The 26408-nt window shown below is 40.4% G+C and overlaps 8 protein-coding genes across 8 annotated transcripts; 4 read left to right on the plus strand and 4 right to left on the minus strand.

The window, feature by feature from the left end:
- Positions 1–101: 101 nt before the first annotated feature.
- ATC70_006192 (uncharacterized protein) lies at positions 102–793 on the plus strand (the record flags this gene model as incomplete). Its single annotated transcript, XM_064825471.1, has 3 exons — positions 102–380; positions 439–525; positions 590–793. The coding sequence occupies 3 exons, from the start codon at positions 102–104 to the stop codon at positions 791–793; spliced, it is 570 nt and encodes a 189-aa protein (XP_064676689.1).
- Positions 794–1215: 422 nt separating this feature from the next.
- On the plus strand, positions 1216–4137 carry ATC70_006193 (uncharacterized protein; the record flags this gene model as incomplete). Its single annotated transcript, XM_064825472.1, has 5 exons — positions 1216–1983; positions 2042–2414; positions 2506–2940; positions 3004–3309; positions 3374–4137. 5 exons carry the CDS (start codon positions 1216–1218, stop codon positions 4135–4137), a joined length of 2646 nt encoding a protein of 881 aa, XP_064676690.1.
- A 2138-nt stretch (positions 4138–6275) lies between these two features.
- ATC70_006194 (uncharacterized protein) lies at positions 6276–7082 on the minus strand (the record flags this gene model as incomplete). Its single annotated transcript, XM_064825473.1, has 5 exons — positions 6276–6333; positions 6397–6476; positions 6540–6665; positions 6728–6864; positions 7073–7082. 5 exons carry the CDS (start codon positions 7080–7082, stop codon positions 6276–6278), a joined length of 411 nt encoding a protein of 136 aa, XP_064676691.1.
- A 2701-nt stretch (positions 7083–9783) lies between these two features.
- On the plus strand, positions 9784–10918 carry ATC70_006195 (uncharacterized protein; the record flags this gene model as incomplete). Its single annotated transcript, XM_064825474.1, has 6 exons — positions 9784–9904; positions 9955–10032; positions 10089–10358; positions 10416–10504; positions 10559–10660; positions 10724–10918. 6 exons carry the CDS (start codon positions 9784–9786, stop codon positions 10916–10918), a joined length of 855 nt encoding a protein of 284 aa, XP_064676692.1.
- Positions 10919–11205: 287 nt separating this feature from the next.
- ATC70_006196 (uncharacterized protein) lies at positions 11206–12256 on the plus strand (the record flags this gene model as incomplete). The annotated part of the gene is made up of 2 exons (XM_064825475.1): positions 11206–11851; positions 11907–12256. 2 exons carry the CDS (start codon positions 11206–11208, stop codon positions 12254–12256), a joined length of 996 nt encoding a protein of 331 aa, XP_064676693.1.
- A 297-nt stretch (positions 12257–12553) lies between these two features.
- On the minus strand, positions 12554–13630 carry ATC70_006197 (uncharacterized protein; the record flags this gene model as incomplete). Its single annotated transcript, XM_064825476.1, has 5 exons — positions 12554–13016; positions 13087–13140; positions 13198–13286; positions 13347–13390; positions 13450–13630. 5 exons carry the CDS (start codon positions 13628–13630, stop codon positions 12554–12556), a joined length of 831 nt encoding a protein of 276 aa, XP_064676694.1.
- A 331-nt stretch (positions 13631–13961) lies between these two features.
- ATC70_006198 (uncharacterized protein) lies at positions 13962–16169 on the minus strand (the record flags this gene model as incomplete). Its single annotated transcript, XM_064825477.1, has 4 exons — positions 13962–14277; positions 14326–15686; positions 15744–16066; positions 16121–16169. The coding sequence occupies 4 exons, from the start codon at positions 16167–16169 to the stop codon at positions 13962–13964; spliced, it is 2049 nt and encodes a 682-aa protein (XP_064676695.1).
- Positions 16170–18889: 2720 nt separating this feature from the next.
- On the minus strand, positions 18890–20713 carry ATC70_006199 (uncharacterized protein; the record flags this gene model as incomplete). The annotated part of the gene is made up of 5 exons (XM_064825478.1): positions 18890–19057; positions 19136–20079; positions 20151–20482; positions 20537–20619; positions 20678–20713. The coding sequence occupies 5 exons, from the start codon at positions 20711–20713 to the stop codon at positions 18890–18892; spliced, it is 1563 nt and encodes a 520-aa protein (XP_064676696.1).
- Positions 20714–26408: the final 5695 nt, after the last annotated feature.

Below are 26408 nucleotides of genomic sequence, written 5' to 3' on the forward strand. Positions count from 1 at the left end.
TTCCCTGATTGAGGTGCGATTAAGGTGTACGTGTGACTACAGAGAATCCTTCTATGTCAGACTGTGATTGAGGGTGTCATTGCTCTCCCTTTATCTTGACAATGAGCAGCACGCCGCCATCTCCAGAAGAACAAGGGCGAAAGAAGCTGTCAACATGCTTGATAGAGCCCACCCTATTCCAATTCAAACACTCGACATTTGAGTATGCTGTATACAAACCATCATCCCGCTTCAAGAGAGATTTCGAAAGCATCTTCCCCTGCTTGAATGTCAAACAACGCAACGAATTACTGGTTGTGCCTGTTATACAACAATGCGAATACGACATGGTTGGCCTGACTAAAGAAGTGAACCAAGAGCGAGATGTTAAGCTCGAACTAGTGAGTTGAGGACAGCCTTTATGCTGATCTTGATCTTCTAACAGACACAGTGATGCAGTTTGTTTCATGGGGGAAAGCAGTTGTAGACAGGATCAAATCCATAGGCATGTGGGCAGACATCATGGATCCAGCATCAGGCTTCCCCGTAAGTCAACTTTTTGTGCCTCCACCATGATTTCATTTCACTTCAACTGACACACTTTTCCCAGATCTTTTCAGAGGCTGGACCAAGTCCATATCCAGATGTACAAGGCACTCAAATGCTTTCCAGTAGGTTCTATGTGCAGAATATTGGCTGTTGTCATATTCTGTTCCACCCAACATGGCAGAGCCACATCTATCCATCCACTTTGTTTACGACTGCTCCTGCTGACATCTTGCAAAAAGTGATTTTGGAGGTGCTGGGTAAATAATCCTGTCGATGAATTGATTTTCTGCCATTTGAAACTTTGATCCGCACAAGTGACAAATGAACAAAAGACAAAGATCAGACATTATGTCATGATGAATCAATGCTCAACTGTTCTTTTTTTTTTTCTCTGATGTGATCATTATTATTGTTGTTCATTAGATGTGTATAGATAGAGACAGAATAAATGGTTAGATTTACGTATTGCAGTGTGTGTATGTGTTGATAATCGCCTTAGTAGAGCCAAGACACATAATATAGATTGGGGAAAGCATCACCATGGCAACAGTGAGGGTTTGGCTGAATTATTCATGCGGAGATCTTTTCCGATTGTTGCTCAAATGTCTCGTTTACATGAGGTAATCCATTCAGCATCTCTTCCCTTTTTCCTCTTTCTTTTCTTCCTCATCAAACATTTATTTCATCATGTCGACAGAATCGCCAACTGTGAATACTACCAGCACAAAGCGTGGCAGACCTCATTCCAACACCATCTCAGGCGGGAGACCTCCTGCGCTCGGCATTACCATCAGTCGTCCTACCAACATTAGAAGAAACTCTGAAGGTTCGCCTGGCTTACCTCCTCCCATTTGCATCTCTGAGCCTACACCCATTGAACCATCCAAAGACCACGCAAATGGATTCTTCAACAACACCAGTAAACCAACGAGCCGACCTGTTACGCCAGATACCGACTCTGCTGTTTCTTCCAATGCTTCATCATCTGCCAGTCCTCCTCCTCCAGCCCCGCCACCCAAAGATTCGGCTACAGCGCCTGTAGGTACAGCCAACCTCCTGGGTTCACCCGTTCAAAAGAAAAAGTCTCGTTCAAGAGCTTCCAGTGTTACTTCCAATCTGATCAATGAAATCAAGGAAAGCTCCACCATTCAATCATTGGCAAGCAAGATTCGATCTCGACATTCTTTCGAAGATGCAGATACTCCTCAAGAGCGAAACTCGTCAGATAATCAATCCACTACTGCTCAAAGCGTAGCTGGTGCCAGTGGTATCTATACTGCCAATGTCAAGAGAAATCAAGACTTTCATGCTCTGTTTCGCAGTGTGCCTGAAGAAGATAACTTGATTGAGGATTTTGGATGTGCATTGCAAAAGGAGATCCTGCTCCAAGGCCGTATTTACATTTCAGAGAGCTATCTATGCTTTAATGCCAATATCTTTGGATGGGTCACCAATGTAAGTTTTTTTTTTTAGAGAGCGCTTGATTGCTAGGAATACTCAATCTCTTTCATAGCTGGTCATTGCGTTTGATGATATTATTGCAATTGAGAAAAAGTCAACTGCCTATGTCATTCCAAACGCCATTCAGATTTCCACAGATAGTGCAAAGCATTTCTTTGCCTCGTTCCTGTCTCGTGATCAAGCGTACGACTTGATGGTCGACATTTGGCGTATTGCAAGGCCAGATCTTGTGCCTCCAAAGGAGACGGACGGCGATGTGCAAGATGCAAACGACATTTCCTCTTCTCCCTCTTCCATCACTTCTTCTTCTGCTGAAGAGGATGAGAGTGATTCCTACTATGACAGTGACACTGAAGATTCCTATAGTGATGACAATGATTCTGAGGATGTTGATATGGCAGGTACCAATGCGACTGTCACACAAGGTAAGCTTATCCATTGGATGTGTGTGTGTGTGTGTGTGTGTGTGTGTGTGTGTGTGTGTGTACATGTCCCATTGACTCCTTAATAAAACAGATACTGCAAAGGACGGCAATCGACCCCGAAAAGTATCTGCGGCCTCTACACCCAATAACAAGGACAGCTCCACCAAGGTAGATGCTGCTGCTCGTCGTCGTGCCATGTCAGAAGCACCCAGACCTAATTTTCAATCAAACGACGAAGAAAAGTCCTCGAAAGCTTCTACAACTACCACTAATGGAACTTCAGCTGCCAAATCAAATGGTCCTACCGTTAACAGTACCTCTTCGGCAACCAATAACGCAAAGGAAGGAGACGCAAAGCCTCAGCAAGTGCATGAGAAAACCGACTGTGAATGTAGTGCCAACAACGAACACTATCCCACTATTGTCATGGATCAAATGTATAATGGCACATTGGAGAAGATTTACAATATGCTGTTTGATAGTGGATTCATGAAGAAGTTTTTGATTGAAAATCAAAAGAGTACAGGTAAACATGAATGAGTTGGAGAAGGGTGTGAATTAATAGGGCTAAATGTTGCTGGTATGATAGAGCTGGAAATGGGCGAATGGAAAAAGGGCGAGGGCAATGTTGAATTTGTGAGAGAGCTATCGTACATTAAGCCTTTGGGTGGTGCTATTGGACCCAAGCAAACCAAATGCTACATTACACAAGAAGTGCTTCATCAAGACACTCAGAAATATGTCACCGTGCTAGCTACCACCTCAACTCCAGATGTGCCTTCTGGTGGATCTTTCAGTTGTAAAACACGTACCTGCTTTACATGGGCAGGCAAGGGAAAAGTCAGAGTGTTGGTCACTGTTCAAGTAGAATTCACAAAGTCATCGTGGTTGAAATGTAAGTTGTTATAGCCTTTTAGCATTCAAAAGAACGCATATTGATTTTTTTTTTTTGTATATAGCTACCATTGAAAAGGCCAGTATCGATGGACAGCAAACCTACTACAAGGAATTGGATGCAGCCATGCGACAATACTTCAAGGAACATCCCTCTGAATTTGCAGATTACAAGAGCGGCAGTAAGAGCAAGCGTAGAAAGGGAAAAAAGACCAGATCAGCACATACACCCAAGCCAGAAGAGATTGAAAAGAAGGAAGAAAAGCCTAAATCTGCAGTGCATCAAGTATTGGGTTCCATTTCAAATGTGATTGCCGATGGTATCACATCTGTCATGGATATTGTCAGCTCACCTCGGGCAGCCCATTTGACCTTGATCTGCCTCATCATGATGGTGGGCATCAACATCTTTATTGCTAGAAAGATGGCTTTTGTCGAACAGCAGCTGAACGAACTGAGCTATGCGTTACCCAACCATGCTGTTGATGAAAATGAGCCCACTACCGTGGATATCTCATTTTTGCCAGGAACACAACGTCGTCAATACAACCGTCAAGAAGAACAAGATCTCTGGGATTGGCTCGGTCGTATTGATCCTGACAAGTCGAATGAAAAGAGAGAAAAGGTAGAGATTCCCCTCGTCAAAGACCCCAAGGAACAAGAGGCTATTTGGGACGATGCTATTCAAATCTCTCAATCAGCCAAAGAGAGATTGGAGAAACACATGGCAGAACTCAGTAGCATGATTCAAAAGGCTGAGAGTAACTTACAAGATGTCACTCAATCCGTGAATGATCAACGTCAAAAGATGAAACAAGATCAACAATAGACTTTATATTGCTGTATATTTTAAAATTAGTTTTCACTGTGTAATCATATAATAAATTGTATTTCTAGGGCATAATCAATTTCATTTATCAGCTGCAGTTGCATTCATGTATAATAAGCAGCTTTCTGAGCATGGTATTTCTCCATTTGATTTTTCAGGCATGATTTAACATATGGATCATGGAAATCAATCAAGACTACATTATACATGTATCTTGGAAAACTTGACGCATCTGTAAGTCTAGCCATGCTTTAGGAGAATCGTGCTACAGTAAAGGGTTGGAAATAGCCGTGGAATTCGGGTTTGGCAATAAAAGAGAGGCTTGTGCGTGTATTACATGGTGAAAAAGCCAAACGAGTACATGTAACCACATATTGTATGCATTCAATGACCAAAAATTAGGTAAAAAGCGCCGCATTTCATTCTATTAGAAAAAAAAACAAGCATTGCATCTAATTTAATCCCTGGTTGTATTTCATCATGGCGAGTGCAATTGTGCCTTTTTTGGATTAACACATACATCCGCACACAACTACATGACATAGATTACAGTCCAGTTGCATGAGGAGTCGATAGAGATATACCATTTCGCCAGCGAGAGATGCTGTAAGATAATAAATGCCATAGATAGTGATGATATCAATCACTAGATGGTTGAAACGTTCAAGCCAGCATTGAAATTCCTTCTCTGCAACCATGCGGAAACTGTCAAATGGGCCTGTTTGATTCGCTGATACAAAGGGTGACAACAGCGACACTACCACGTTACTTTTGTAATCCTCTTCCAAGAATTCAAAGTTCATCTCAATTCAACATCATAGTTCAATCATGTATTTACTAATCTTCGGAAACATTATTTCCGAGCAACATCTCGCTTATATCTTGTGCAGTTGTTGGCATTGTAGACATTGCTAGTATACCTCTTGTAAAGAGGACATTCTATACGTTATGGTCACGTTTTCAAATTTCAAAGGCAAATGACTGAATCATGCGTTCATGCAAAACGAGGAAAAGAGAGACAAATGTGCCATGGAGGCGTATCCCATTAGTCACATCGTCGCCGGGCGGGGTAGGCGGTTGCACGTCATGGGCAAAACAGTGATGCTTGAGAAGGGACACTCCCTTAAACGGACGTTTGTTACACATTAGCCATCACATAAATACTCGACCCCATCTGGAATTTTGTTTGAAAAAGAGTAATCTCTTCTTCTTTCTCTCTTTCTCTTTATAAAATGAACCGTTTCTTCCAAATTACTGCTCTGTTCTTGATCGCATTGGTTGTATCTAGCCAAGCTCTGCCCGTCTTTGATACTGAATTGGTAGCAAGTCCATTGATGCATGAAGTTCGTATCAACTACCGTGGAGGAAGAAAAGCCGCCACTACCTACGAGCAACAAGTCGACTCTAAAGTTCAAAGGGTCTAGAGGAGGTGCTTCCTGTCTCTTTCTTGTTTCATTATCTTGTGCCACATATATATAACTGTAAATATCCATAATAGCAGCAACAATAACAACAACAAACATCTGCTACGCTTAAACGAAAATCTTGTGTTCATACACCTTCCATACATACACATGTATAAATTTCCTTTCCTTTCTCTATATAGTTCCCTTCATCATCCTACATTTCTACACAGCTCTCTTTTCCGTCTTACTCCCTTTAGCTCTCGTTGATCTATCATCTCAAAGATATTATAAATAAAGTTGATCTTTTTTCTTCGCATTACAAGGCAGTTGAAAAGGTTTCTTTCTTTCTTTCTGTTTTTTTTCCGCATGCAAATTAGCTCAATCAATCAATGAAGAGAGATTTGCTAGCAATTTATTTAGGCCATGTTTTGAATAAATCTATTTGGTTTGGAATGGAGATAACAGATGAGGGCCTTCTCTTCAGTAGATTGTAATAAGCCCCCGGGTGACAAACCACATTGTTGGCACAAGAAAGAAATGCGTGCATCAATCCATAGAGCGGGTGTCCATGATCTGAAACGCAGGCTCGCTTTGATGATATCGACAACCCATCGCAAATTGATGCATGTAACATTTGAAACTAAACTTTTTAGTATGTGAAGGTCTCGTTCTTTTTAACTCGAGTTTTTATTGTGTTTTATAGTGTATACTCTTTTTGTTTCCCTGTATCATTTAGTAAGTGGAGCCTTCAGCGGGTTGAGGCAACTTGCGGCCAACAGTAGCCATCTCTCTATAGACAACATGAAAGCGGGTGAGTCGATGATAAAATGTATTTCAAACATGTGCATCATACCTTCTTAATTCAGTCAAGACAGTTTCGAGTGTATAATTGCTTCTCCAGTGTGCGAGACAGGGCAAACGACTGGGCTCAACCTATAGATTCGTGGTTATTCAACCCCTTCTCTATCTCCCCTTTATATATACATCACAACTTGCCTTTCCGTTTTGAGGGTTAACACTAGGTAAATTGATTCTGGATACAAATTGAAGGACAGGAGGTTGATTGGGATATTGGTCACCACAGAAAACTGTTAAGCTGTAGATTCGATTCTCGTGTACAGACTAGAGTTAAAAAGTTAATATCTGTAGCAGAAAATAAAGCAAATCCTAGTATCCGGCATTACATGGGGAGCACCGAGAATAGTAGCATGCCAGTTGTGCATAAGAAGATCATCGTCAGCTAGGCCATAGCTACAAGCACCATCACCAAGTCCTTTTTCACCCTTCTCGAGCTCTTCTAATAAACGAAAATTGCGAGGAACTATCCAAAAGAATGGGCAATAGTTAATACGCGCGTTTTAGCATGAACCTGGTGAGAGCGTTTTGGGGAATGATGTAGGAGAGAACATGTCCATGTGTAATTCAACGCTATCTGTTGATCGTTTATTTCACTCCCATCTGCGCAATTCTTATGTGTGTGTCCCTTTCATTCCTTTGTTGTAAAGCCACCAATTTTTGAGATAGCTTACCTTGTGCCATTTTTAACAATTTGTTGGGTTGTTTTGTATGAAAATAAAAACTTGAATGAAAAAGAGAGGGCGATGTTTCCAATTTGCTATTCATTTTTTTTGTGTGTGTGTGTGTGCTGTTTTGATTTTTACTTGTCCGCCCGTTGATTGCCGCATCAGATATACGTATAACGGATTCTTTGTTCTTCCCTGTTCTGTCCACCCTGTAAGAGCTTCAATGGCCCCCTTTCTTTCATACACATCTCGCTTGAACCTGAGCTCATTTAGCATACACGTTGACTATCTAATGATGGTGTATTTGCCATGTCTTCATTTGCCATCATGTCTACTTGGATGGCAGGACCGGGAACTCTACCGAACAAACAGTTCATTGTGCAACTTGACAGCATGTGGGTCCGTATGCAATGAACTTTCAGCAAGACTGAAGCTTGTAATTCATTCACAGCGGCTGTTTGTAGACTGCTTCATCTCTCATGTATTCTTGCAATGTATCAAATGTCTAATGATGCTTATCATAGTTGAACAAGCAACAAAGAAAAAAAAGGTATCCAATGATCTCACATGGTGCCATCGTTTTCTTCCTCTTCTGAACTCAAAAAAGGAAGTGAGCCTATCCCCTTGATTTTGAGTAGTACGTTTCGAATGCATTAGATACATCGAAGCACATGACATTGCTATTGCAAGATCGAGCTTCTTGGACACAAAATTATAGTATATCTTTGGGCTTTTGGGCATGCAAAATAGCCATTTTATATAATACCCTCAATTTGAAGGGTTGTATAGAGTGGAATACCAACAAAATTCACATTTGCAGTATCAATCTCACTTTTAAATGTCGCAAGGTAGCAATGATGTATTTCGCATCTAGTTGTCCAATTAGCAACATTTAATTGAAATTGAGTAGCAGAGGCAAAAGAGAGTAGTTTGACTGAGATATGGTGTTTCTTTCATTCGCGACACCCTTCGTATCAGCTTCGAAAACATCAATTGTCGTTGTGAGAAAGGCATGAAGTATGCTCCTAATAACAAGCAGCAGCGAGAAAAAGCTATTCCAACCCAGTTTTTTTTTTTTTTTCAATCCAAGATTGGTCAAATTCTAAACATTTTCGACTTGTTCAATCTATTTGGCATTATTCGACTATAAGAATTGCACTGATCGTTCCACACTTCCTTAAGCTTTCTAGGAGCACTTTTCAAGGCGCATCTGATGGTGCTAATTGATAGAAGTGTCTTGAAGAAGCTTATTGAGCAATCTTTGAAAATATGAAATGTCGTTTTTGGCCAAAATGTCGAGATTTTACATATCAAGGTTGCACAAAAGTGATTTCAGAGGTTGCTTTGAATCGAGAGAAACACTTTGATTTGATATATGCCCTAGTAAAAGTCTTTATTTTCAAGGTGAAAAACGCGATTGTTTGATTTTCGATGAAAACCATGAGGGACACCTCATGCTTTTTGATCGATTTTTGTCCATGTTTTTTTTTGGTCCTAAAAAAGTTGAGCAAAGGCGTCAGTAAGTAAGTGCTAGATGGGAGCAACCATTTGGTGCTATTCTGGCAGTCTAAAACGGCTTATAGCGCGAGAAACCCCCGCCTTAGTACATCCAAATTTCGCTATGATTTGTATTCTTTGCGTAGTAAAAGACAATAAAAATATGTTGCATGCCTGTATATCAACTATTTCCATGGATGCAAGCGTAAAGCATTGTACGAGGATCAAATCCGCTCTTGAAGTCTGCTTGTGAATGGTTATTTTGCGATAGGGCATTGATATAAAATGAAATTTCGGTACTGTATATGATCACAGGCTCATACATGAGATATTCAGCCCCGAAATGGCTATTCTTACAAACGTCTTATGGAAACAATCTAAATCAGCATATCCTTTATATATTGTTCGATCTTTTCGGTAACTTTGTATACTAAAACACCATATCTACAATCTTTTAATAGGAATGATCCCTTCGTATCGGTATTTCGTACGATTAAAATTGAACTAATGTTGTTGCAACAACTTGAGTAATTTATTGGAGTAAAGCCCAGATAACATCAATGTTGAATAATCGACCGCAGCTCTTATAGAAGTCGCCTTGAATCATTTCAAAATGTTATACGTCTGCAAATTTAATGAAAGCAGACCTGGGCGTGTCAAATGGCGTGAGTTTTGATCTCTAGAACATTGAGGCTTCAAGCAATCCCACTGAATTCCAACTCCATCTGGCAGGAGGATAAGGCCTTTGTCATTACTGGATACTTTTTGATATCATGCTCATGACACGCAGTGCATGGACCCTGATTTCACATGACTTTTTATCGACATTGTACATAAGGAACTATGTTTATCCCTTGGTTGATTATCCTCTATGATCATGTTTCATCTAGAGCCAATGATGAGGTTCGCTGAAGCTTCATCATCTTGTTGATCTTGCCTATGATGGCATCATTTCATAGCATGTATGATGGTATCAAGCAGGATCTACCCTGCAATACCTTGATTGCCCACTTTAAGAGTGAGTGTCTCCTAATGGTAAAGCGATTACATTTACACTCAAGATCTTGATAGTTACTTTTTTTTTTTTTTTTGTTGCGGGAAGATTACAAATTTGATTTCTCAGCTGATTTCAAAAGATTAGAAAAGAGGTTCCATACAAATTTTTCGTTTCTACTTTACTGCCTCTTTCCTCTCCCACTCCACTTTTACCATTGACAACCATGGACCCCAGCGATGACCTTACTTCCATCACTAGAGTGTCTACACCCTACGAATTATCTCCTCTTTCTTTCGACGCACCCTATGAATTTCCACGCCATTTTTTACCGACTGTCATGAAAGGTGATTATGAAGAGCTTATGATATTACAGAGATCTAACTTGCATACACAGACGACAGTAAAATTCCACTGGTGCTAGTTGCGTGTGGGTCGTTTTCTCCTGTCACCTATCTTCATTTGAGAATGTTTGGTAAGTAAGCATGGGCATGCTGTTCAAGCGCAATCTCGTTAATGAGCAGTAATCAGAGATGGCGCAAGATCACTTCAAGGAGAGAAACGAATTTGAGTTGCTGACGGGATACTACTCGCCTGTATCTGATTATTACATGAAGGAGGGACTAGCAAAAGCAGAGGATCGTGTAAAGATGTGTCAATTGGCTGTGGAAACAACATCAGATTGGCTCATGGTGGATTCGTGGGAGCCACGTCAAACAACATATCAAAGAACAGCTATTGTGCTCGATCACTTTGATCACGAATTAAACACGGTTGGTGGTGGTATTGTTACATCATCAGGTAAAGCAGGACGCGAAGAGTGATTGGGAGCGGCACATTGATGATATATACAAATAGGTGAAAGACGCAAGATTCGAATTATGCTATTAGCTGGTGGTGATTTGATTGCTTCTTTTGGCCATCCTGGTGTTTGGGCACCTGACGATGTAAGTTATATGAATGCATGGCATGCGAAAGGGGCGTTATCTAATGTATCATAGTTGCATCATATTGTGGGACATTACGGCTGTGTCATTATTGAGCGAACTGGCACAGATGTGTATGGATTTCTACTATCGCACGACATACTGTATCAGCATAGGGTAAGCGTTAGAGTAATGTGAGTGTGTGTATGGGGATGATATACTTATATTGCACTCTATTAGATGAATGTCACTGTGATCAAGCAGTTGATCCACAACGATATCAGTTCAACAAAGATTAGACTATTTGTGAAAAGAGGCATGTCGATCAAATATCTACTGCCCAATCCTGTCATTGACTACATTCATGCTCATGGCCTCTATCTACCTCGTCCTTCATCACAGACAGCATCTGAAGAGGAGAAAGAGCAGAGATAATTTGTATACCACTTACCTTAATATAATAGATGATTCTTTTTTTGCGTGTGCCTATAAGTGCTTTATACACTATACGCATATTTCCCGTTATTCTCTGTTAGATGTGATTGTGTGGAAGTCGCTCACTGGTCTTCTCAAAAGGACATCTCATCCATAATTTAATGTTACACGTCATTGGTATTGAAGAGGCGATCTTCAAGATAGCTACAAATCATTCGTTTGTTGTGAAATGTCGTGTTTTCTTTTCTTTCTCTTTTTTTCATTCTCTTTTGATTGAATACTGAAAAATGGAGTTCACCGATTATCTTCGAATTCTAGGATGGGTGTTGGTTGCCGCATTCCCTGTGGTCGTTGTGTATTTGACTGGTGGCCCTGACCAGGAGCCTCTACTGGATGATGTTGAATACGAGCGTAGAAAGCGAATGAAGCAACAGGCCGAGAAGAGAGAGGCTGATGAAAAGAAGAAGGCTCAGTTGGAAGCACCAAAAGAATCTCCCAAGAAGTCCAGCAAGAAGAAGTCCAACAAGAAAGTCAAGGCAGCATCTAGTGAGGTTGTGCAGCAGGACAGTAAAAATAAAAGTGTCGAGCAACCACAGCAACAACAATCGAACAAGAAGAAGAACGCCAACAAGAACGAAAAGGAGGAGCAGCAGCGTGACATTGTGCCAGCAGTGGTCACCAAGGAAGAAGAGAGCAAAAAGCTTAGCAAAAAGGAAAAGAAGAAGGCGGCTGTCATTGTTGCTGAGGAAACAAAGCCATTGTTAGCCAACGAGGAAAAAGAGGAGGAACCAGTGGATCAAGAAAAGGTCAGGGAGATTGATGAGCATATGGATCCTACTGCCAACTATGCTCGTGTGATGCGCATCAAGCCTGAAGAAGAAGAGGAAGAATGGGAGGCTGTGCCAGCTGAAGATGGATGGAGCCAAGTCAAGAGTAAGTGTGTTTTATAGGGAGCATTGAGCAAAGTCAATTAACACTTGAATGTTAGGCCGTCGCCCACACACCAGCTCTGCATCTACCAAAGTCCCCATTGACAGAAACGCAGCCATCAACGCAGATCAAGTTGACAGATATATCCCTGGTTTAGACAAGAAGCAGCGTGAAAATTTAGCTCGCCAACAAAAGAAGAAGCAACAAAAGGCTGCTGCTGATGCTTTACAAGCAGAGAGGCTTCGCAAACATCAAAAGGAACTGGAGAAGATCAAGATTCAAGAATTCTATTCTTCTGGTAAAGGCAAGAATACACCTTGGGGTAAGAATGGCCAACAACAAAGATCGTCAAAGATCCCTTCTTCTACTGCTGGCATCAATGAACATGGGCAATTGATTTGGGATTAAATAAAGTATACTTTTTTTTTTTTCAATAATCATGCGGTAATCCTTATTTGCACTTGATCTCGGTGCTCTTTAAACGTAAACAGAGCGTGCTTCGCTAGTTCACTCTTGCCAAGCTCTGCTGCTGGACAGCGTAAAGACACTCAGCTTAGGTAGGCACATAGATATGGCCAGAAAGGGCAATGGAGGTGCATTTAGTGGATTGCCACCCAATCTAGCTATTGTGTGCATTTCTAATCCTTAAAATAGATTCTGAATAATGATGTACAGCAGGTTTATTAAATTTTTATAAATGCTCTATTAATTGAGGTAGAAAGGATGAGAGTAGAACTCGCAAGATTCCTCATGCTGAGTAGTAGCACTCAACTTGTAATAGAAGGCAGTGTTTTCAGCCTTGGCGGAGGCGGGAATGGTATCTTTGATGTTCAACATGTTGGTGATGGTCTCGTTACCAGACCAAGAGTCATGGACCTTGGTAGAATCACGAGTATCCAAATTGACATTGTAGAGCTCCAACTTGGTCAAGTATTCAGTATGAGCAGCAGAATCACGTTTGATTTGAACAGAGAAAGTTTGATCAGCAGTTACTTCACCACCGAGCTCAGGAGCAGTTAATTCAACACCGAAACAACCACGGTCAATGTTTTCGCTCAAGTTCTTGTATTCGGATTCTTCAACAGCATTGGAGTGAGATGACTTTTTGGCCTTGAAGACCTTGGACATCAAAGTACAATCGGGACCAGCCTTGTTGTGAACCCAAACACTATATTACACGGTTATTTTTAGTTAAAACCTGTTCTACATCATGGCAACATATAGTAAGCTTTAATTACCGGAATTCAAATTGTCCAGGGAACTTGGCCTTGGTGGCCTTTGTCAAGTCAACGCTATAACGATGTGAGTATATACAGTATGTAGTTGGCGGCTGTATTCAGTGTACATACGTCAATGTAGCCTTCTTGTTTAAGCTGTAGCTACCCTTCCAAACAGTGCTGAGATAAGTGGCCTTTCCTTTGCTGTCGATAGAGTAAGCCTATTGCAATGTCAAATGTGAGTCATTTCTTCTTTCTTTGTCTTGTTCGGGAATACATACATCAACACCATTAATAACCTTGGCTTGAGCGTTGGGCTTTCTAGCTATGGATGTGGTGTGAATAACAAGTACAGACAAATGTAGGCAAAAGGAGATACTTTACTGACTGTCACCTTGATCTTCTTGGGGTTGGTGAATGTTTGACCCTTGGTGGGGCCAGTGATGGCGATACCGCCACAGAATTTTTTCAAGGCAGCATCAATTTGATCTTGAAGGTCGTCAGCTTGAACAAAAGAAATAGCAATGATTGCTACAAAACAAGCCAAAAGTAAAGACAGCTTCATTGTGTTGTAAGTGTGGAAAAGAGGATGTAAAAAAACAAGAAAGAAAAAGCAAAAGAATGAAATGTACAAACGACACCCTTTTATACAGCACACACACACACAAAAAAAAAAGAGGAGATGTTCTGGATTACATTGTGTTAATATATGAATGTATTACACAAGAACTAATTTAAATTGAAAGTTTCTATTTATACTATGCCTTTATCCCCGCAAGTATTGGTTCCTGTACTTTTTTTTTTTTTGCTGTTAAAATAAGACATGCCATTGTGCTTCAATCAGCATAGACTCGAGGTATCAATCAAGAGCTTTTTATTATTTCATTCATCTCGATTCAAAGCTCAGAAATGATGCTTAATCCTTGACATAACACGGCTTGTTTTCTGGCAGAGGCCACCAGCAGATTGACATGGCACTTCTCTTCGGGTCGTAGAACGATACCAATGTTGGTCCAGTCAGACTTTTGAATTTTGCAGGGAGACATACAAAGATCTTGAATGTATTGAGTCGTGCGATCATTCAAGTAGGTTGGGATATCAGAGTAGGTGTAATCTTCCTTGGTCACACCCATGATTTTTTGCGTATAATACCAAATAGCGTTTCTCAGAGGCGATGTGTCTACAACTTCTTCGGCCACAGGGTGAAATATACTATGGTAATATGAGTATGCATGCCAACGACACACATCCTACGCTTACCTCCAATCTGTAATGGTCTGAGCTTCCTGAAATTCAGTAACAAGATCATCGCCAATGCCAGGTAAATAGTGGTTGGCTAAATCACAGCCATGATCTTCCCAGCAATAGTCGCCGAGCATGAAATAGTCTTCCGTGTCTGAATCAAATGCGCTCAGCTGGATTTCCTCATTCAAAGTGGGGTCTACAAAGCGCTGCAGATCTTCAAAAATAACATTGACGTCGGCAGTAGTAGTGGGATCATCTTCTTCCGTTTCATCAGGCTTTAGATTGGTATCCACCGTCATTTTGGGCGTCTCAGCTTGATTTCCGTCTTCTTCTGAAAGCTTCATCTTTTCAAAACTCTCCAATATTTGTTCCTTGATGGCGCAATTCTTTTTGGTCTTCAGTTTGTGAATTAACTCTTTGGTTGTCTTTTCAGTGTCGACAAGGTCAGTGTTGGCGGTTGTAAGGCCCAATCCTATACCGTGATCTGTATGGAACTGGTGCTGCTGTTGTTGACGATCATTGTCAAAATGGATCGTAGGCAAGTCTAATTCATTTTCAATACCACTACAAGCCTGCTGTTGGTTGGGAACAATGAATCCACCAGTCATGTCAATTTCAGGCACAATGCCACACCCCATGATGAAGCTAGACAAACCTAAAAAAGTGCCAATGATCAGTGTCACTTGCACCAATTCGCCTCGGCTCCACGCATCGCCCAAGACGCCACCAGCTAGCAAATGACTGATATCGTCCGAATTCAATCGCCATGGTTGTCGTGCCAGCTTCAAGATCAATGCAGATATATTGCGTAGCTTTGTAGGGACATAATCCAGTCCGATAAGCCAGTTGGGATCACCGCCATTGTACAGGAATTCAATCTTCATCACAGACACCAAGTACTGGCACTGCTGTTCGGATGCCACCATCAAGCCAATGTAGGATTTCCATGTTCGATTCAAAGGGCCCATAGATCCCTTTAAAAGCTTTGTGAAAGTGACATGAAACAGCTCGTAGAAGGTGGGAAAGAAAGACAAAATACGGAACAGATTGGCCAATCTTCCCTCGTCTGTGAACGTTTTGATCATCATTTGTCGCACATATTCATCTGAGGGTCTTCCACCTGTGTAGTCTTGCATGATTTTTGGTATATTTGAGCTGTTGTTGTTGTTGTTGTTGTGTTGTGTATGTATAGGTTGCTGTTCATTTTCACATGAGTTGATGGACCATGGTGAAAACGATAAATTTGAAGAGCGAGGATAAATAACATGATTGGATGATGATGAGGTGTTGGATTCAAGCGAGAAAATATCGTACAATGGAATAAAGTGAGAAGGTGATTTATATCTAGGTTTTGGTATGACAATGCCTGTTGTTTCCTATGTGGTTCTGCATAAATGACCCATGACACGCTCACTCTTACGATGTCTACTTACTTTCAAACTATTCAATAAATCTTGGAATGTTTGTCTCACGTCAGAATAAGGGCAGGTGTAAGAAAGCCTTAGTATCGTCAACAAATAGTACAGTAACTGCTCGCTATACTCTTCACCGTCTTGTTCGTATAGCTGCAGCATATGCTCTGGCGAATCACTCAAGCAGGGCGATGTTGAGTTGGAGCTGCGGATAAATGATTTGACAACCTGGATGATTTTCTCTAATGCCAGCACTCTTTCTTCGTAATTGTCTACTTGTAATCCCTTGAACAAGGCTATGCGCTGTCGACATGACTGAAGCTGGCTTGCTCTGCTGTCTCGTACTAGTGATTTTGGCTTCAATATACATACCGTATTGCCCTATTTTGTTTGCTTACTTGTCTCTGCCACTTGCTGCTCATCAAGTTGATTCGATGGTTGACTCATATTTTTTTTTTTTTTGTTTATCTGAATTGCATATATTTATTTGTTTGTAGTAAGCTGAAAGAAAAAGGGGGGGGGGCAGAAAGAAAAAAAGGAAGAAAAGAAAAAGAAGTTTTCCCACCTTCTTTTAAGTGTAATTTTATGTGACGTTATCAACAGTTTTAGACTTCTTCAAGCTCACAGAAATAATACCTCTGTACTCAAACAAATCGCAAGCAACTAATCCAATTGGTCAAAGGCATGATTCATTAATCTTGTAACTTGTAGCGTACAGTATTCCACCCACTCGACAGCTGTTCAACAAGCATCTAATTTCTGTAATTTACAATTCAAATGCAGTGAGTTTAAATGGATCAAGGTTTTTGGCGGGCGCTACAGCCATCATCATTCGCTGCAATATAAGTTTGTGTTACAATCACAAACTGCACCGTAAATGGCATAGTTATCATTGACCATTGAGAAAACAAAGAGCCTTCAAATGACTCTTTGATAGATACGTCGTATTTCAACATTTGAGGGCTTTAATGATATCAAAAATGCTTGGAGGGTGATTGACACAAGAAAGCAGAAACTTATAGTCGAATCATGATATCATACCAACACCACCTTATTCGTCGAAAAAAGCTGTTTGTCATTTCTGCGTGAATTGAGTCATTTCTTTTTTTTTTTTTTTGTAATATGCCGGATAGTAATCCTTGATTCCGAGTGGTAAATTTGGCTCTTTGTCAGAAGCATTGACAATAAGAGAGGATTTAATTTGTATAGAAGCACGTATCGTTTTGTGATCTGGCGGTACAGTAGATTAATTACGATTTTCTGACGTACAACGGCGTAGAACGTCCAGAGATACACAATTGCTATGATCGTCAACAAATAGGATAAGCGTCCTTCTTGCCTGGTTCCAGATATCCATCAATGATGCCATGGGTTCATAGTGCAAAAGATTTCACAAATAGCTTGCGTTGGGCTTGTAAGAAAAAAAAAACAGAAGGTATGTTCAGATCAAAGGAAGGTTCATCGCATAATCAGCAGATTTTTACTGAAAGTTCATTATTCAGTGTGTTGATATCACATAGTATCGCTTCGTAAACGGCTTTATGAGTGTGGATCTGGCTCTCCTACAATGCTTCTGTACATTTGTAATGCCTCTCACTATCTGAAAATAAGCGAATTATTAGAGCGAAATTCAAAGGAATTTAAGGCGTCATTTCTCGCGCTATAAGCTGTTTTAGGCGGCCGGAACAGCACCAAATGGTTGCTCCCATCTGGCACTTACTTACTGACGCCTTTGCTCAACTTTTTTAGGACCAAAAAAAAACATGGACAAAAATCGATCAAAAAGCATGAGGTGTCCCTCATGGTTTTCATCGAAAATCAAACAATCGCGTTTTTCACCTTGAAAATAAAGACTTTTACTAGGGCATATATCAAATCAAAGTGTTTCTCTCGATTCAAAGCAACCTCTGAAATCATTTTTGTGCAACCTTGATATGTAAAATCTCGACATTTTGGCCAAAAACGACATTTCATATTTTCAAAGATTGCTCAATAAGCTTCTTCAAAACACTTCTATCAATTAGCACCATCAGATGCGCCTTGAAAAGTACTCCTAGAAAGCTTAAGGAAGTATGGAACTATCAGTGCAATTCACATAGTCGAATGGTGCAAAATAGATCAAACAAGTCGAGATTTAACGAAAAATTACTGATTTGAGACGAAAAAACGACTAGCGGAGATTTAACCGTTTTGGCTGGAAGCATCCATAATGCCTTTCTTATGGAGGCAATGGGTGTTTTTGAGGCCTATACCAAACACGTTAAACTACTATAGCACAGCTTTCTGAATAATGAATTATTGCTTTGAGTGCTGGCGTTGCGCCGTCTGATGGATTTCTGTCAACCACAATGGTTCATCCTGAATGACCAGTAGCCATCTGATACTAGCAATAGGTTCCATTGTAGATGAAATGCGTAGGGAAATATTGAATGAATATCTGTACTTGTTGGTAAACGAGGCCCTGCACCCCAAATGCAAATTAGACAGGGGCTAGATAAGCTATATGATACGGCTTGCCATTATTCAATTGTTTCATCCCATCGTGCTTGGTGAGATTCAGATGTTGTCACATTTATCCGTTCTTCATCTAGGACCTGATCCTAAGAGCACAGCCTTTCACCTGACTACTGGATCTGTCCTAGACGGGTTGGTGAGGCAAGTCATTGTCAATCATTGCTACAGAGACTATTAAGCCATCACCGAGTTTCATCGCTTGGGCAAGACAGAACAAGAGCGTGCAAGGAGCGAAAGCAGTAATGTAGCTTGTGTAGGTGATGCAACTCTTGTGGTCAACTGTCCGACTTGAAGTACTACGGTTAATGCTGTTGCATGGATTTCGCAGCATCAGCAGCTTTATTTCCAAGACGAGCGTATGTATTTATTCACAGGGTTGTGGACACACCCTTTTTTTCTACTAGCCCTTGTTACTCATTGTTCTCAAACATCGTTAGACTTGGTCCCTTGTAATACATGGAAATAGCTTCGTAAATGTGTGAGATGGGAGAAAAATAATAAGCGATTTATTGTGATGAAAAGGTAGATATTAGGATTAATTATATATAAAAAAAGTGGTTGAATTGAGCAATTGTAGTGTTATACATATGACGGCGACATTAGCTATCGCAGATAGTCTTGTGTGCACCGTTGTGATGATATTGAGGATAAAATTAGACGGATTCATCGTGAGCGAGCTCAGCCTTCTTTTCACTGAAGGAGTCAGCAGCACCGTTGGCCTCAGCACGACGAAGACCTCTGTCCTCAACCCATTTGTCCATGACGTCTTGAGGAATCTTCTTGCGAGGGTTGTGCTCAAAGACGATATCCATTTCTTCAAGCTATAAAAGCATGCAAAAAAAAAAAGATAGGTTAGTATACGTACAATCACATGTTGCAATTTGAAGTATTATATTTACAGTGTAACCCTTGGTCTCAGGATAAGCGATGAAAACGTGAAGAGCCATCAAAAAGTTAAAGGCAGCAAACAAGAGGTAGAGACCGTAGTGAATACGCTCCATCATCAAGGGGACCACAAAGTTCAGAACCCAGTTGAACAGCCAGTTGGAAGCAGTGGACAAGGAGACAGCCATGGCACGGACACGGAGAGGGTAGATTTCAGAGGGATAAATCCAACCCAAAGGACCCCAGGTGGTAGCAAAGGAGGCAACAAAGAGGTAGACACAAGCAACAACACCATTGGCCTTGGAGCTGGATCCAAGATCAACGAGCCATTTACCATCTTCACCAACATACCAGCGACCAGTGGCCAAGACACCACCGACCACCCACAAGAAGGTAGACATGAGAAGAGCACCAAAGATCAAAGTAGGACGACGACCCCACTTGTCAACAAAAAGGATAGCAGGCACGGTCATAACAACGTTAACGACATAAGAGACACCAGATGAGACAAGAGTGGCCTCTTGAGAATCTCCAATACCGGCTTGCTTGAACAAAAAGACGACGTAGAACATGATAATGTTCATACCAGTCAATTGCTGCCAGATTTGAAGACAGACACCAAGAGAGACACGGTAAGCTATGCCAGGCTTGAACAAGTCAGTATAGCGGTGAGAGGCAACGTTCTTGTCAAAGTGGATGGTGGCTTGAATTTCTTCGATTTCGAGAAGAACACGAGGATGGCTCTTGTCACCGTTACCGTGGATATCAGCGAGAACTTGCATGGCTTCTTCCATACGACCCTTGTCAGCGAGCCATCTAGGAGAGTGAGGGAATGCCCACATACCACAGCAGAGAATCACGGCAGGAAGTGCTTGGACGCCCCATGGAATACGGAAGGCGGCGGTGTTGGGGATGAATTGAGAGCCATACTGGATCCAGAAGGAAATGAAGATACCCCCTATGAAAATGAAAAGAGAAGGTCAGGATAATCGTAAAAATGCAATTTCGCTACTTGGAACTGATTGGTACATGTAATACTCCATTGCTGGATAGCTACAAGACGTCCACGAATCTCCTTGGGAGCTACCTCAGACTGGTAAAGGGGAACAACCATAGAGGTGATACCGACAGACAAACCGTTCAATACACGGCCGACACAAAGCAAAGGGACACCATTAGTAGCAGCTTGGAAAACAGAACCAATGACAAAGAGAAAAGAAGCACCGATGAGGGTGAATTTACGAGAGAATCTATCCGCAGGATAACCAGCGAAAAGAGCACCTACGAAACAACCAGCTGAAAGGGCGCCGTTGATGCCACCTTGCAACAAGGCATCGGGATGATTGAAAAATTCCTTGTATCTAGGCAAATGTCAGCATTCTGACAGGAAGTCAAGAGGCACTACTACTACTTACTGTGATGTACCGATTACACCAGAGGCAGAACCGATATCAAAACCAAACATGATACCAGCAATAGATGCAAAAGCACCAATAGCCTAATGAGATGAGATGGATTAGCATGTGTTGCAGAGTCGATCGGCAGAGAGACATTACATAGATATTGGTGGTTATTTTTGTTAGAGCCCCCATTCCTATCTTGGTTTGTATTCAATAGACAAAAATAAGATGAAAGATCAAAGAAGTAGTAAAGAAACAAGAAACGAAGCAGGCGAATCTACCCCGTCTTTTATACCAAAATGAGGCGTCCCTTTCTGGATTCAGGGAGCCTGTATAATTGTGGGGAAACACAGATTACTTAAGCTAAATCAGCGACCTTTAACCCGTTTCATGTGATTTACAGAGCAGTGGTTGTCGTTGCCATTGGATGGTATCCTACGGGAGCTATATAAATCAAGCAATGTCTGCTTAAGTAATCCAAGAGTACAAAGGCTGGGAGTGCTTGTCCGCGGACAAACAACAGATGATTTCCTGACGTGAGAAAATCCAGGCGAGGGCACCATACAGAACATATAAAATTAGGAACGGGAAGGGTTTTTTGCCATGTTTCACTAATCCATACATTGTTACTCGAAATTAAAGCTTCACAACCAATAATGGAGATTTGAGAAGGAGATCTATGGATGTAGATTTGATGAGATATGCCATTTATACTACACGGCAAGCATTAGTCGCAAAAAAAAAAAACGCAAAACAAGTTACACGGCTAACCATCCGTATTTCGTTGTGTGAGAGTAAAATAGTAAAATGAGTGTCCATGAATAGCAAACACTAGGTGAATTTACTCATGCATCTCATACGACATTGTTGTCTATGTGTTACAAACGAAGCACCTTTATTGGTCTAGAAAACACATTCTGTATATATTACTCTGTTCCTAAAAGTCGCAATGCCTAGCATGTCGGCTCTCATTCCATTTGATGTAGCCTAGTCATGTTATGTGTACACTTGTATGTACAACTGCATATGAGCCATCCCCTTGCTGCTTGTGCGAAAAAGAATGGTCATCTTCCAGCTTAGTATTGATCCGCACAAGTTTCCCATGTGTAACAAGGACAATGGAAAGAATAGAGTTGAATCCCATCCTCCCCCACACGTTAACCTTCCAATAACAATTTACTACAGTGGATTCCAAAGTAAATTAGTACAGGTTCGGATTCTATAACAACCCTAGTTTAGAGCGCCGTTGACGGAAAATCTCAACCTGGAGAGACCCCTTGCCACCCTGCTTGATTCGTGTGTTTGCAATGTACCCGTTCCTGTGGGTAAATGTGCTGAATTTTGTGATCCTATCCTATCTCAACGAAAGTTCTGAATATAATAGCCATTATCTGCTTACTACTTTAGATGCGTGAAGAGGCGGCCGTTACGGTATCTGTATCAATATGAGCCTTGATATTGAGCAATGCATTTTAGAAACCAAATTTGTTAGTGGAAAGGGGATATGATTGATAGTGTTTGTAAATAGACGATAGATGTGAACTTGGCTATGCTTGTTCTATTGACACATCGATCTCTAGATATAGTTGTTTCTTGTAAATGAAATGTTAGATCAGTGCTGGCAGTAGCAGCAAGACAGGCACGATGGTTTGTATGTAGTGCTTCTGGTGCAGCAACTGATGTGCTGAAATGTCGTTAGAAATGCTTGTCAAAGGTTCATGTCATGAATAGAGTAAATGTAACTCACATTTGTTGATGCTTAACGACATGTATCTTGCAGTTATGATGCCATTGGACCACAAAGCACATGCTTTTTTTTTTTTGATTTCATACATATACTTTATTCATCTATTTTTACTTTAATATGGTATTGAGCTGGATAACATATGCCCACCCTTGTTTGAGAGAGAAGAAACAATTGAATATACATATATCAAACTGTGGGAGAGACTTAAATTTACCTTCAATAGCGTGTTTTTTTTGTAAGCAGTATCAATACAGATTTACTCGAGAACATCTTTCCACACCCTTGAAATGTGCACATTGGCCTGATTGCTTAAAATGAATCCATTAGGGGTGATGTTGGCTACTGTCGCGTATATTTTGGAGTTAAGGCTTTAGAAATGAGCTTTTATGTTGGTCTTTGTTGTGTAAGATTTGCGACAGCTAGGGAAAGCGCAAGCAACTCTCTACATAGAAGCTTGGCCAGGCGCTGCAATGTCGTGTAGTTGATTTGTAACCTTCAGCAAAACTTCAATAGGCTTGAAGCAGTAGCTATTATGAAGAACTGCTGGACATGTCTCTTGTTGAAAGCCTCTTTGCAAGTTTGGCAAGGTAAAACGGCTCCAAAAGAAAGCTTTACTCAGTACAAAACCATTGCCAACAACTGTTTTAAGTGCTTGCCTGCGTTCAATCCTTGAATTCTGCTCGGTCCCTCTGATTTAGTTCACCTCTTGCCAGTGGTCATTTTCAGAGGTAATAAGCGGAGGTGTCGAGAAAAACAAGACAGAAGGATACAAGTTCTTGACTGATTTCTGGCAATATGAAGCTCATGATCTGAACAATCTAATCTATCACAGATCCATTATTATGCAAACTTGGCCTCAGCCGTTATGCTGCTGCAAAATAAACAAGCCATACGAATGGCTTTCAATCAACCCAAAGATTATGTATATTAGAGGTATCCCAAAAAGACTATTAACTCTTGAGAAGCAGCTTCAGATTCTTAAAGTGAGTCTCAAGGGGATAGAGTAACTTAGCTTCTTATAATATGAGTAACCAACTAGGCATGTCATAGATACTGGTGCTAGTCTTATAAATCACTTAGTCTTTTACATCTTGGCATGACTTTTCACTTGCATGTTGGAAGAGAGAATTGGATCATAGAAAATAGAGGCTAGAAACCTGCTTTAAAAGTACCTCGCCTTTTATATGCAAAAGAGGAGTTAGGGGCCGTTTTTTCTTGGATTCAGAGACGATGATGTGACATCGCTGATTGCCCAAACCAAACCTTCAAGGTATTTTATACGATGGCTTCTTTTTATTTTTATTTTTTTTTTTAGCTACCATTGGTTGGTACTGAACGGGATTCATAGAAAACTATATGGTTTTGCTGCTTAAGTAATCAGTGAGCACAAGAAACTGGGAATATCGTTCGCGGAGCAAACAGTGCATTCGTAAACAGATGATTTCTGTGTTGATATGAGAAAATTCGGAGATAATGCTCACTCACTCACACAGTGCTTGGGCATCACTCCGCAAGACCAAGACTAAGCAATTTGTCATGCTTCATCAAGTAATTGCTTTATATTAGTACATCATTGCTTGAAATACCACTTTTGGTTCATTTACACAGATGCGCTTTGATGTTTAGAAAATCGTTGTGTATATCAGATAGCAGCATGAAGCAGCATCAAAGGATGTATGGCGTACTGAAGAATGCTACACGAAATACCAAAACTTTACTATTTGCGCAGGTATGCATCCACAAATAGAGATACCCTGTACAGCCTTAGACGTATATACAACATCATCATAATCCTCATACGATAGCAAATGTGCTACAAATCAATTTGGCGCTTTGGAAAGATGCATTTGTTTGTTGAAAAAAGTATATCACAAACTAGTTAGACTACCAACAATGCATTTTACTATAGAAAGTATATCAGATCAGTTTTATACTAGATCGTTTAGTGTGAGCAACTTCCCACCGTCCTCTTGTCTTTTTGGATTATTTCTAACGGAAAATGAGTTATGAGAAATCGCAGATTCTGATACCAAAGAATCAGACATTACGTCCACATGAAGAAACGGGATGTGGTGTGATGATAAGACATGTACATGCTGATGCATGAAAGTCTCATACAGCATGTAGATCATCACCGAGATATCCTCATCAACTGACCAGGAATTGTTTTGCTGGTTACAGGAACAGGAAAAAAAAAAAAAAAGTTAGTGTAATACACCCTGGTTTTGTTGAATGGTCCAACCGAAAAGGTACTCCCTTCTCTTTTCATGGCGAGAAAAGAAATCATATGCTATATACCATGTATTTGTACCATGGGATGTCATTTCGCTACTTTCAGCAATCTAAATCACACTTGCAAATTTGGAACATGGGTATGAATTTCATCTAAAGCAATACACAAGATGCTACTAAACAATCGAAATGATGTTTACTGAAAATAGACGAAAACTGTATGGTTTGAGGTAACTCAATGGTAGAGTTCTTAAGGTTGAAACTCATCATCCCCCACACCTAAACCATCCAATCAATCAGCATTACCGGTTATACAGTTGATTCCAGACAAAACATTATACAATCTCTTTAGGACAAATGGGACGTTGTCATACCATCAGAAAGAATATACAGCGGTACTGGCAAAACTATGTCTAAATAAATGACAGTTTGTGGGAAACTGATCTGTAGCATTACATTGAAATCGATGCCATGATCTCACATTTGAAAACTCAGTTATAATGGCTCTAACAACAAAAGTATATAGCCGCATACGAACAAGATGTTTTTTATCGTGCGTATGATGGGATAAGGTGGTACTTGCTTAATTAATCTAATTAAATATCCCCTGCTCAAGGGAAACCTCCTAAGAGCAAACCTATTCCGCGGTTGAACTCTATCTCTTTGGAAAACGAATAGGGCTGGAAAAGCTCACAAAGACATCCAAATACCCTTTATTCAAGATGTATCAAATCACATTGTAAATAAATTCTACAACTACTGAATATGTGTTCTTTTTATAAAGGCTTTCCATTCATAATTGCAATTGAAGTATTGCCACAGAGCAGCATGTCAGTCCATGCAGCGACTTGACAAGCGTTTGCCACCTCGGATACACACAGCAAGTTATAACAAATGTTACGGCACTGACGATGCTTGGTTTTCCTTATATTATTCGTGCTCCGAGTGATAAGCATAGTTTGTAACCACGCTTGTAAGGACAGTACGTATTACCTCTGAATTGCTATATTTATATCACCATTTTTAGATGCCTGAAAGCAAGATAATAAAGAACACTGCATTGGAAGTGGTTAATATTTCATAAGAAAGCCACTTCTTTATAGATGACACATCAACATATTAGTTAACATGATTATATATCTAATTTTTGAGATAGCATGCAACTGAACGCCTCAATGTAATCTTATTCTACTTGACACAAGCACAAAAAGACACAAAACAAGCTTCTCGGACAGGTTAATTCTGACAATTTACAAAAATATAGGCCAAAACCTCGGAAACTGCCCTGCCCTAATGAACACTGTAAAAAAGATCTCCATTTGTAAGAAAACTTTGGCGAGACATATGAAGACATATGAAACAAACGTAACTAGAGATGTAGTTTGGTAGGATGTTTACGGTTCCTAATCTCTTTATCCATGCCTGCAGTATAGCATACCAGAGACTTCAAGTGACCATCTCGCTTGGAAACATTATACTAATCGGGACCATTCAAAGCATGCCAAATCTCACCAAAAGGGAAACCAGAGAGTAACTGCACAAGATATAAAAGAAGAAGAAGAAGAGGAGGAGGAGGAGGAGGAGGATGGAAAAAAACAGACTGTTACTATGTAATAAATGTCGAATAGAAACTCTCATTTTTCTCGTTGCGTAAATCATTTGAAATTCTCATTAGAGTGTATCTGAATAAAAAATTTGTTAGTTGAGATGTTGTCCAGTAAGACATATGTTCCTAGATCTGTTTTGCTGCACATGATCAAATCATCACCAACGACATATATTGAGCTTTTCCGTTAGTTGATCTAATGAGAAGAAGAGAGAACTAACGGATCTAGGCTCCAATATATCGTTACATAATAATTTATGATCCCTAGACGTTTTCAAAGCTTCAAAAAGGAAAGCAGTTGA

Source organism: Mucor velutinosus (assembly GCF_035048745.1).
Source record: "Mucor velutinosus strain NIH1002 chromosome Unknown tig00001545, whole genome shotgun sequence".
Lineage (NCBI taxonomy): Eukaryota > Fungi > Mucoromycota > Mucoromycetes > Mucorales > Mucoraceae > Mucor > Mucor velutinosus.